The sequence below is a fragment of the Oncorhynchus keta genome, chromosome 2 (assembly GCF_023373465.1).
Source record: "Oncorhynchus keta strain PuntledgeMale-10-30-2019 chromosome 2, Oket_V2, whole genome shotgun sequence".
Classification (NCBI taxonomy): Eukaryota; Metazoa; Chordata; class Actinopteri; order Salmoniformes; family Salmonidae; genus Oncorhynchus; species Oncorhynchus keta.
In genome coordinates, this window is record NC_068422.1 from 25,922,765 (window position 1) to 25,934,574 (window position 11,810).

An 11,810-nucleotide genomic window follows, 5' to 3' on the forward strand; every position below is an offset into this window, starting at 1 on the left:
GATAACGTTAACAGCCATTCCATTATCTCTCCATTCCATTATCTCTGGGTAGGCGAAGAACTAAGCAGAGGGGTGAAAACGGCCCCTAAGTGGCCAGTGTGTAAAAGTCTTAGTTCATAGTTTATAAATGTTTTCATCTGTTTTCTTTGACAGATTTAGGCGATGTCCTAAAATCATGATGACCGCTGAGGCGTTACGATTAAGCACACGGTGAACCGAGTCATGCTGGCATAAAAAAAATATGAATACAAAAAATGTTTGTTTTCTTTCGATGTATGTTGTGGAGTCATTATGCCAATGATAGCCCATAGCCTGTGTCGAAATATAGATTTGTATTAAGTATGTTATCATGCTGAATGCTGTTGTTAAAACCCCATTCATCCCCGTGGTTGTTTTCACAGGGCAGCTGAAAGCTGAAAAGTAGTCTAGATAATTACAATGGAAGAGCGTGTTTATTGGATTAAATATAGATGAAACGTTGCATTAGCTGTGGTGCTTTCTCTAATGCTTTAGGCCTATGTTGCTGGATTTGTGTTTTTATTGTATACTCCAGTATCTCGCCATGCGGCGTGTGTGTACGTGTTAGCCTTCTCATGTCAGAGAGAACAGGAGCTAAGATTTCGAACATGGCCATGCGGGACGACTTGCGCTACATTTAACCTTCAGTTGGTCTACATGTAACTCTATATTTTATTAATGTAATTACGTCAGCGTAATTATCTGTAGTTTTCTCTAATGCTGTAAACCTATTTTGCTATATATTTTCTTTCTTTATCTTGCGGTATCTCGTCATGCAGCGCGTGTGTGTGTGTGTGTGTGTGTGGACTGTGCGACTGCAACTACAGTGCTCGTAACACCATTTAGCAAGGTGCATCAGTGATCCGTGGCGCTTAGCTGACCAGAGAGGACAACGGCCGCGAGGCTGCTCTGATTGACACGATAATAGCTTTTAACCCTCATACTATCAACATATTTTATATACATGCATTACCAACGTGGTCGTTTTGACACCAATCAGAAACTATTGGGAAAAGCAACAATCATAGCAAAATAGCAACTTCATTCTTATCAAACATCACTAGGCTTGTAAATAAGGTTATCTGAAATAAAATATTTGCAAAAGTATTATTTTTTTTACAGTAATTTGCATATTCTGTCAAATTAAAATATCAATTTGTCCCATGATTAATCTGCAGCTTTTTTACAAAGTACAATCGACTTAAGTACTAAAAGTAGGCCTACTGATTCACCATAATTTAATTGTAGAATTATATATATTTTTTGTTATTAAGTAAATAGGCCTAATAATTGTGTCATATGTAGGTGATAAAAACTACTGTAATTTAATGGGCGGTATACCAACATTTGAAATATAGCGTACTTAATTGTATTGACAAAAAGTGATTCATCCACATTGATCCCGAGAGACAATGACCAAGAATACGCCTTCGTTCGTTTTATTTTACTTACCCTATTGCCAGGATTAGCATCGCTGCAAGTGAAACGATGTGAGTGGTAGAGCCGAGCTGGCAGGATGCTTTAAAAAGCATTCTCAAATACTCAAAATGACTTCAAACCAAATGTTATAGCCACCCAAATAACATAACTAGTTGCACATATATATACTATTGGAGGATATATAGGAATGCTGGTATTTAGGCTATATAACATTTCCTGTAGTATAGCCTACCTATTTTTCTGAGAATACACACAAATATGTGTAGGCCTACATTTAGAGTGAGGCTACTTTTTTCCCCTTTTTTTTAAGTATACATACCACTGACATACTTTTATGAGCTGTTTTGACTGCAAATAAGCATGTAAGGTATTTTTTTTTATTGTGCTGTGGGTTGAGGGGGCTCAATCAGGAATTTTGACCAGATAAGCAGATCACCTGCAGTGATGGAGCACCTTATGTAGGCATACTCACCCTTTCCTTTCCTATACAACTGCTTATAAGTGTAATTTAATATTATGATTCCAGAGAAACCTGGAATCAAATAAATATTTGTTTTTAGATTTGCACTAAACTTCCACAGAGCTGCATTATTTTCCAGAAAACGCATAGAGCCCCGAGTTGATTATCCCTTTATATTATGGCTATAATTGAACACATTTGGCACTAGAAATGTGTCAATTTTCAGATAAAAATGTGTCCAACATCCACTGAGTAGCTAGCAAGTTTACTAGATAGCTACAGTAGTTGCCTTGGTAACCAAACAAATAGACTTGCTAGCTAAGCTAACCAAAATATCAATCCTAGCTTGCTATTATGAAAATACAATTTAACATTGCCAATAATGTTTTCAATTCGACTTTGGCTTTCAAACGCAGCTCAAACATAGAACATGTAAGAATTAACTATAGCCATTGAATTCTACCATTCTGATATACCATGCATTATTTAAGCAATAAATAAGGCATGTTTTGTCATACCTGTGGTATAAGATCTGTTATAAACAGTGGTTTGAGCCCTGAATTCTGATGGGCTGAAAGCCATGATATATTAGACCGTATACCATGGGTATAACAAAATGTTTAGTTTTACTGCTCTAATTACTTGGTAACCAGTTTATAATAGCAATAAGGCTCCTCTGGGTTTGTGATATATGGCCAATATACCATGGCTAAGGGCTGTGTCCAGGCACTCCGCATTGTGTCTGAGTGCCTGTATTACAGCCCTTAGCCATGGTATACTGGCCATATACCACAAACCCCAGAGGATTTTTATTCCCTTTATCGCGCGGAACTGTGCGACTGCAATCTGCAGTGTTCCTAACACCATTAGCAAGGTGCCTTATTGCTTAATTATAAACTGGGTGATTCAAGCCCTGAATGCTGATTGGCTGACAGCTGTGGCATATCAGACCTTATACCATGGGTATGACAAAGCATGTTTTTGTATTGCTCTAATTAGGTTGGTAACCAGTTTGTAATAGCAATAAGGCACCTCAGGGCTTTGTGGTATATGGCTAATATACCACGGCTAAGGGCTGTATCCATGCACTCTGCGTTGCGTTGTGCGAAGAACAGCCCTTAGCCGTATACCACAGCCCTTCGAACCTTATTGCTTAAATATACCACAGCTGTCAGCCAATCAATCAGCATTCAGGGTTCCAACCACATAGTTCATAAAGGGAAATAATGCACGGCCTAGAATGCCCTTCAAGCCAATCAGAAACAAGTATTCAACAATGCCATGGTATAAACACCGATACTTCTCTCTATGTAGATTCAGAGTGTAGGCTGAATTCTGTGTTGCAGTTCTATCAAGTATACACACCATTGGCAGAGTTTTTATACTATTGGCAGATTTTTTTTATGCACAAAACTACACAGTCATATGATATGTGGTATAGAAAAGTAAGGTGCAATCTTAGGCGAGTACATGGGGTGCTATATTTTGGCAAACTGTCTATCTGGTCAAAATCTCTTATGCAGGTCCTCCACCCTCTGGTGGTACGGATCATTTGGGGTCAAAATTACGATAAGTCAATATTGATGCAAAAACACTAAACAATGGTTTATTTTTGTTAAGAACAAGTTGACTGACAAAGTCATTAACAATTTGAAGAATTGTATTACCCACCTTTGGGCTATGTTACAAAAATATGCCTCTGGGGTCAAAATACACCCGTCGGTAGTATGAGGGTTAACAGACATAAACAACATTAACTCGACAAAACTTGATAGAAGGACATCGAAAATTGTATAATTATGCTAGCCATAAAAATAGCACAATATAGAAAGGAACGAGCCTAGGCTCTGTCACAGCCGGCGGCGACCGGGAGGTCCATGGGGCGACACACAATTGGCCTAGCGTCGTCTGGGTTAGGGAGGGTGTGGCCGCGGGCTGGGCGCAGTGCACGCTGACCAGGTCGCTAGGTGTATGGTGTTTCCTCCTACACATTGGTGCGGCTGGCTTCCGGGTTGGATGCGCGCTGTGTTAAGAAGCAGTGCGGCTTGGTTGGGTTGTGTTTCGGAGGACGCATGGCTCTCGACCTTCGTCTCTCCCGAGCCCGTACGGGAGTTGTAGCGATGAGATAAGACAGTAACTACTAACTATTGGATACCATGAAATGGGGGTAAAAAATATATATATTTTTTAAATAACAATATAGAAAGGAGGACTAGTTTTTGCCCTGACCTATGCACATTAATATTTGTGTCACTATTATGCTAGGTCTATTTGATTATTCAAATAATAATTTGGATTGGTAACATATAGAGACATAAACCTAAAACCATTAATCAGAAAGTCACTGCCTTTACAGTCCAAGCATGTCCCCTCGGATCCTGATGTCAGTGGTGGTGAGATAATCTCATGATGGATTAGAAATAGGCCTATCTATAGCAACCATGTCTGACTGCCTTGTGCTATGGAACACATGCGGTCAGTCAGCGCTCATTTAGGTAACAAGCGCTCACGGTCTCAATTCAGTTTCACGGCAGAATTAGACATTCATTCAAATGTCATATTTCGTGGGTGACCTGCCTGCATTTATGCCTGGGGAAAGGCAAAGCCTCGACATTAACATAACAGTTCACAAATATTATTTCAAACATTATTTTACCAGGGCTTGTAAAAATCAAGCACATTCGTAGAACATAAGGTACTGAGCAAAAAAATATAAACGCAACATGCAACCATTTCCTCGATTTTACTGAGTTACAGTTCATATAAGGAAATCAGTGAATTCAAATAAATTCATTAGGCCCTAATCTATGGATTTCACATGACTGGGCAGGGACGCAGCCATGAATGGGCCTGGGAGGGCATAGACCACCCAATTGGGAGACTGGCCCACTCACTGGGGAGCAAGGACCAGCCAATCAGAATGAGTTTTCCCCCACAAAAAAGGCTTTATTAAAGACAGAAATACTCCTCAGTTTCATTAGCTGACCGGGTGGCTGGTCTCAGATGATCACACAGGTGAAGTAGTTGGATGTGGAGGTCCTGGGCTGGCGTGGTTACATGCGGTTGTGAGGCCAGTTGGACGTACTGCCAAATTCTCTAATACGACACTGGAGGTGGCTTATGGTAGAGAAATGGAAGTGGATATTCCTGCAGTCAGCATGACAATTGCACGCTCCCTCAAACCTTGAGACATCTGTGGCATTGAGTTGTGTGACAAAACTGCACATTTTAGAGTGGCCTTTTATTGTCCCCAGTACAGGGCACACGTGTAATGATCATGCTGTTTAAACAGATTCTTGATATGCCACACCTGTCAAGTGGATGGATTATCTTGGCAAAGCAGACACTTCACATGTTGCATTTATATTTTTGTTCAGTAGAATCTTAAATGGTTCTTTGGCTGTCTAAATAGGATAACTCTTTGACTAACTATTTTGGGTTATATGTAGAACCTTTTCAACAGAGGATCCTACATGGAACCCAAAAGTGTACCTGGAACCCAAAAATAACCATTTTGGAACCTTTTTTTCTAAGAGTAAATAAACAAACGGGAGTAAACCTTTGGCTCACCCGGTCGAGTCAATAAACTCCACCTAAATACATGTGTAAATTATCTGTGCCCCTAGGCTAAAATAGCCATAAACAAAGTCTGTTTCAGATTGCTCCACATTTTCATAGCGGTGTAACCACATTTTACGCCAATACAAGCAACGCAAACAGTAATGGATTACTTTGTTTTGGAAAACACAAGTGCACGAATTGTGTTTATAGCCCTCTCCCTACACTCCCCCTCTCTCACTACTCCCCCTCTCCCTCTCTTCCCCTCTTCCCGCTCTCCATCTCTCAAATTGGCCGTTTTAAAGACATCCATCTTGAGAAGCCGGGGTGGACGCTCCTCCAATCTAAACAGCACTCTGCTGATGGCGAGCGGATGAGATTATGTATATTGTCTTTCTCTCCCCCTTTCATTCTCTCTGCACGGTTTAGGCGCTACCGTGGCTTTTGTCCCTGGCGCCTGTCCTGGGCCACTGTAGACAGGCGACTTGAGGAGAGTAGAGGTGTAACATTACAACATATCTGATTATCCCTCTGGATTTGCGATAACTTTTGCTTGCAGACGGTGGTCCATATATCTGAAAATAAATATATTAAATATATTTAATACAACAGGAAGTTCCTTAGCTGTGTGTGTGTGTGTGTGTGTGTGTGTGTGTGTGTGTGTGTGTGTGTGTGTGTGTGTGTGTGTGTGTGTGTGTGTGTGTGTGTGTGTGTGTGTGTGTGTGTGTGTGTGTGTGTGTGTGTGTGTGTGTGTGTGTGTGTGTGTGTGTGTGTGTTCGTTCCACTAGTGAATCATCGTCCATGCTTGGTTCTCATTTTGAAATGTTGATCAGTGTTGTATAGTTTAGACCCCTTCATGCATCTGTCTTCCTAGGACTAAAACATATATGGACTAAAGGAGAGGGTCAAGGCATTCAGAAAAGTAAATAATATTGCAAAGTTATAAAACATCTCAACACAAATAGTCGCAGTGCAAGACCCGCAGTGTGCTCTGTTTCCTGTCTGTCCTCGGCGAGAGGAGCCAGTAGACACAGTGGATAGTACTAGAGTGAGACACTGGCAGGTCTGGATCCTGTCCATATACACGTTATTCTCACCCTATTTCTCTTTGCTTTGTGAAAACATCAGTTAAATGAGTCTGCAGCTACATAATGCGTGGCGTGTTTAACTTTTAGTTGTAAAACCAATCAACTAGGCAAAAAACATGTATTCAAAACAAATATTTAACCCATGTATTCAGAACAAATCTAGCTATTTGGAGTTATTCGTTGGCTGTAGACCACTTGTACCTGGTCACATTATATAGGATAGCTGCATCAACATGTGTACGTGATAATTAGATTAGCCAATAAGGCCTTCGGAGCTGTGCTATATGTTTGACTTCATCAATTCGAACGATAAATGAATTATTCACACAAGCATGCGAGGACAGACTAACAAATAATAGCTTAAGTAAATGCCTATAATTGTAGTCCTAATATTATTATAAATCATTAGACCTATGCCAATTATTATAGTTTGGATATTGTTTCAATGTAGCCTAATATAAATAAAAGCTATGTGCTATGATTTATCATATTTTCAACAAAATTCTAAGACAGAAATATCGATATGCAATGTAAACGAAAATGTGTGTGAATGAATATGACAATATTGTATTTTATGTTTTTCAAGGATTCCCTTGTAAGTTTTTGTTCGTTCGTTTAATAAATGTATGGGGGAAATGTATTCGTTTTGGTGTTTTTCTTAAACGTGTCGTTGTTATTTTATACTCTTACCAAATACTAAATACGCCTATATTCATTGTATTTAGTTATTGACCAGTAAAAAAAAAATACTTCACACACTATAAATATACAAATGCACTTGTAAATGTCTGTAGAAGTAAGTGATTAGGTTACAAATGTACACTATATAGTGTAGCCTATCAATTAGTAATACAGTAAAGCAATCGTTAGCCTATAATTCTGTTATAACTCCCTCCCCCCCCATTATCTTATCCGCGGTTTGTGGAAACAGGAAAATAAGATTTGGGTTATCTAAGTGTGTGTGATGATAGGGAGAGTAGCCTAGAGAGATCGAGAGAGAGAGAGAGAGAGAGGGAGAGTGCTTAAATCGGAAACTACACAGATAGCAACAGATAATGTGTCATTAATATCAGTATTCCTCTCTATGCTGCTTATCAGCATGTTTTCTTAGCCTATTAAACCAGCCACAAAGAAACAGTCTCATCCGTGCAGGCCTCCACACACACTGACTCAATCTCCCACTCTACATGAAAGACACATGCTTTTTCTTCTTCCATTTGTATAATGAGGAAGGCTACAAATATGTTGAGTTCATCATAGTTTCAGTCGGTTACTACTCCATTTTTACACTATTCAATGTGAACTAAGCTATATGCAAACCATGAACGGATATATGATGAAAACCGGTCTCCTACCTGTACAGAAACTGCATGCAGACGCTCTGAGGGCTGATACCACATTCAAATGATTCTAGCCTATGCCTACTTATTTTTAAATTTCCCATTGAAATAAAGACGTATTCATTTAATGTAACATAATACAACATTTCAATAGTTGTTACTTGATAATCTTCTCTAAACTCTAAATACATATAAGAGCTTGCGCCCTCGCTCCATGCAGTCACCCATCCCATTATCTCGTGACGTCACAGTGAGGAAAAGAAGCGTCCGCCTTGAGTCCTCCAACAAAACAGAAACTGCATCTCACCAAATTTCCCAACAAGCTAAACAGACACCACACCGTAGGCGAGGCAGAGAGCGCAGGGCAGAGAGACGGGAGCTGTCACTTCACGAAATAAACCAGTCCTCTTTTGCATAGCTCCATGAACAAACAACAAGCAAGGCTCAGCAATCATTCAGGCTACTGTAGAGGTTTTCTTTATTCTTCTTCAAAGAGACGAATAGACCCCCTTTTGGATCCGTTTACTCTTAAAACCCGTCTATCCAAACAAACACCTGCTTGAGGAGTTCTTTATGCTCGGATGAGCCACTTCACCAAGGGACTATAATTCCTACTTCATGTGAACGAATAGGTGCCGATGATAATAATGCTTCCTAGCCCTGTTATTTCTGCCTCCACCACGCCGTTCTCAGTCAAGGACATACTGAAGCTGGAGCTTCAGCAGCAGTCCCAGCAGCAGCGGCTCGCCTCACACCTTGGGCCGCCCCATGAGTGCTCTCACCCGGTGTCGCAGCAGCAATGCTTCGCCCTCCAGTCGCCCCCGTCTTGTATGCTGGCTGGCAGAAACAGGGACAGTCCCAGCCCCGGGCTCTTGGAGAGAGAGGCGGGGATGTCCTACCTGGGTAGTCTGACCGTGCAGGAGCGGCTGATGGAGACGGGTCTTGCCGGAGAGATATTCACTTCCCCGGGGCTACAGGGACACTCAGCCGACACCAGCCTGGAAGTTGAGCTGGAGGACATAGACACCAGTAAGTCAGCGATTGATTACCAGCATACATAGTATCCTAACCATTTGATTTTAAAAGAAAGTATTATATTATATTATTCTAACTCTATTATGATTGCAATATTCTAGATTATCCAGATCATTAATTACATCCAATTATATGATAATACACACATACATATATATATATATATATTTTTTTTTTCTTCTTCCATTTAACAAGAGACTACTTCAGTTAAACGATTACAATATTCGCGCCTTTTATAGAAAGCGATAGCTTTATTTTATTTGTCACCTACATAGAGGGTTCACCTGTAAATAAATAGGTTTGGAGAAGAAAACGCGCCAAACGACAGCATTTTGACAAATTGTGCATGGCTGAATCGCCATATAAAAAATATGAGCAATCCAACATCCTTCGTTTTCAGAAATAATTTAAAGAGCCATGTTGTTTTTCAGATAAATGTACCTACTGCACTGAAATTAACCTTTAGATAAGACAGAAATGTTGTTCCACGCAATTTATTTCCTTTTTTAGAAATTACAAGTAATATTGGGCCAAATGCTTTAATTAGACCTATACGTTGCATATACCCTAATTATTTAATGCATTTACTCTTTAGGTTGATGTCAGCATTAGTGGGACTTCAAGTGTATTGGGACATTTGTGTTTGAGGGAACTGTACTATGGTCATTTTGCAATCCAATCACAACAAATGTCATTGGGTTTTTGCTAAATGGTTTTGTTTAGTGTGATTTCATTGCAGTGTGTGTGGTCAGGTTTCTTAGACAGGGTGACCCGTTGAAACGATACATATATTTGAAGTAAAACTGGTTTCAAGCCACAGACTACACTAAAACCACAACATTTGAACAACAAATCATAGGAAGGACTATCTGATTTAATTTTCTCTGATAGGCTAAATGTATATTTGTGTCATTGATTAGTAAAGACTCGAGATTACTTTTGAAAAACATCAGCAGCCTAACTATGGACCTCCAGGATTAGAATAGCTATTTTGTATAGAATGAAATAATTGATCAATCTGTCGTCAAATATGACTAAAATCTCTCTCCCCTCTCTTTCTGGAGAATCATGTGGCCTAATAGGAGTGAGGGACTGCGAGGAGTCCACACAGGTGCACTCGGACTTGGAGAAACCCCCAAAACAGCAAAGGGCCCGGCGGAAACCACGGGTACTCTTTTCCCAGGCGCAGGTGTTCGAGCTCGAGCGGCGCTTCAAGCAGCAGCGTTACCTATCCGCCCCGGAGAGGGAACAACTGGCCAACACTCTGAAACTGACCTCCACACAGGTAAAAATATGGTTCCAGAACAGGAGGTATAAGTGTAAACGGCAGCGGCAGGACAAGACCCTAGAGATGGCCGGACACCCACACCATCCTCCCCCGCCTAGGAGAGTGGCAGTCCCGGTGCTGGTGCGTGATGGGAAGCCCTGCCTGGCTGGATCTCAGAACTATAATACATCCTACACTGTTGGAGCGGCCAACCCCTATAGTTATAATGGCTACCCGGTTTACAATAACCCGGTGTATACTAACACTTACTCATGCACGTACTCTAGCCTGCCTGCTCTAGCGCCCAACACTACTGCTAACGCCTTTATTAATATGGGTCTTGGAAACCTGGGCGTGTCGCAATCTCAGGCCCAAACACCACAGGGAACAGCCTGCCAAGGAACTCTGCAGGGCATTCGGGCCTGGTAGCTGAATGTGTTGATCTCCAGTTGAATAACATTTGCTTTGTTGATCAAGCGTTGATGAAGTTGATAACTAACTTACAGTATTTTGGGATAAGTAAAAACCTTTATGTGTCCCTTGCAGCACAATAAGGATTTATATTTGAAAGTCGTCATATTGAGACACATTTTGTACAAAGAGATTAGATGTTTCATCATCAACGGCAAAAACGTGTTTTTAAAAGTTGGACTATTCCAAAGTAACTGTTGGATATAGATATATACTGTGACAGCATTGTATACTGCCTAAATCCCCATGCGCAATTTGGGATAAACTATTGGGTGCTTATCACTCAGGATGTGAAGGGCCTATGCTGGCAAACATTAGCAACGATTATATCTGAGCGCTTTACTTAAAAAATATGACTTTACATGTAGCCTACCAAAAATGTAAAAGGGGCGTTACCAGTGAAAACCTTCTACATCATATCAGGACATCCCCAAATAAAAGATCCAAAATCCATGAGGATTTTGTTTTCTGTATACTTTTTTTTGTTAATTTGAGATGTATCCTTGTGCACCTGAACAATGCCTGCTGATTATGTTTTGTTGCTGAGGAAAATAAGCATTTATTGAGAAATAAAGTGAAACATTTTGGTATCAAAATGAAGGCATATGTTGATTATATATTCAGAGGGAAAATGCAATTGTGGTATCTTTTGCACTCTCCATCGTAGTTTCGATAATAGTTTCGAATGCGGCGGAAATGTGTGTGTGTGTGTGTGTGTGTGTGTGTGTGTGTGTGTGTGTGTGTGTGTGTGTGTGTGTGTGTGTGTGTGTGTGTGTGTGTGTGTGTGTGTGTGTGTGTGTGTGTGTGTGTGTGTGTGTGTGTGTGTGTGTGTGTGTGTGTGTGAATGTGATTTTACACCTTATGAAACTTTAGGTGTCTGGTCAAGTTCCTTCAATCCCATTTAGAAAAGGTGTGTTGTGTTTCTACAATAAACGCATAAATATGTGCGCACAAATGTCGGATTTATTCATGGCGTTTTTAAAATGCTTTGATTGACAGTGGTTGAAACCGTAGGCCTAGCCTACTTTCTGATATTATATGTTCTCATTATTGGCCATTGATTTGGTTTTGTACACGTTCTCCAGAAGCGCCCCGCACTTCAAGGGCGTTTGGTCTCTGTTTTGCATTCAGTT

General features: G+C 40.4%; 1 protein-coding gene across 1 annotated transcript; it reads left to right on the forward strand.

Annotated features, from left to right (window-relative positions):
- Positions 1-8,221: 8,221 nt before the first annotated feature.
- LOC118398626 (homeobox protein Nkx-2.5-like) lies at positions 8,222-11,273 on the forward strand. Its single transcript, XM_035794155.2, has 2 exons — positions 8,222-8,933; positions 10,004-11,273. Exons 1-2 carry the CDS (start codon positions 8,543-8,545, stop codon positions 10,633-10,635), a joined length of 1,023 nt encoding a protein of 340 aa, XP_035650048.1. The 5' UTR covers positions 8,222-8,542; the 3' UTR covers positions 10,636-11,273.
- The last annotated feature ends 537 nt before the right edge of the window (positions 11,274-11,810 follow it).

Bases quoted from the DNA above. Each gene is read 5' to 3' on its own strand.
- LOC118398626 (XM_035794155.2), top strand. From the start codon at position 8,543: ATGATAATAATGCTTCCTAGCCCTGTTATTTCTGCCTCCACCACGCCG. The intron at 8,934-10,003 runs GTAAGTCAGCGA...CTCTTTCTGGAG, and splicing joins GCTGGAGGACATAGACACCA to AATCATGTGGCCTAATAGGA.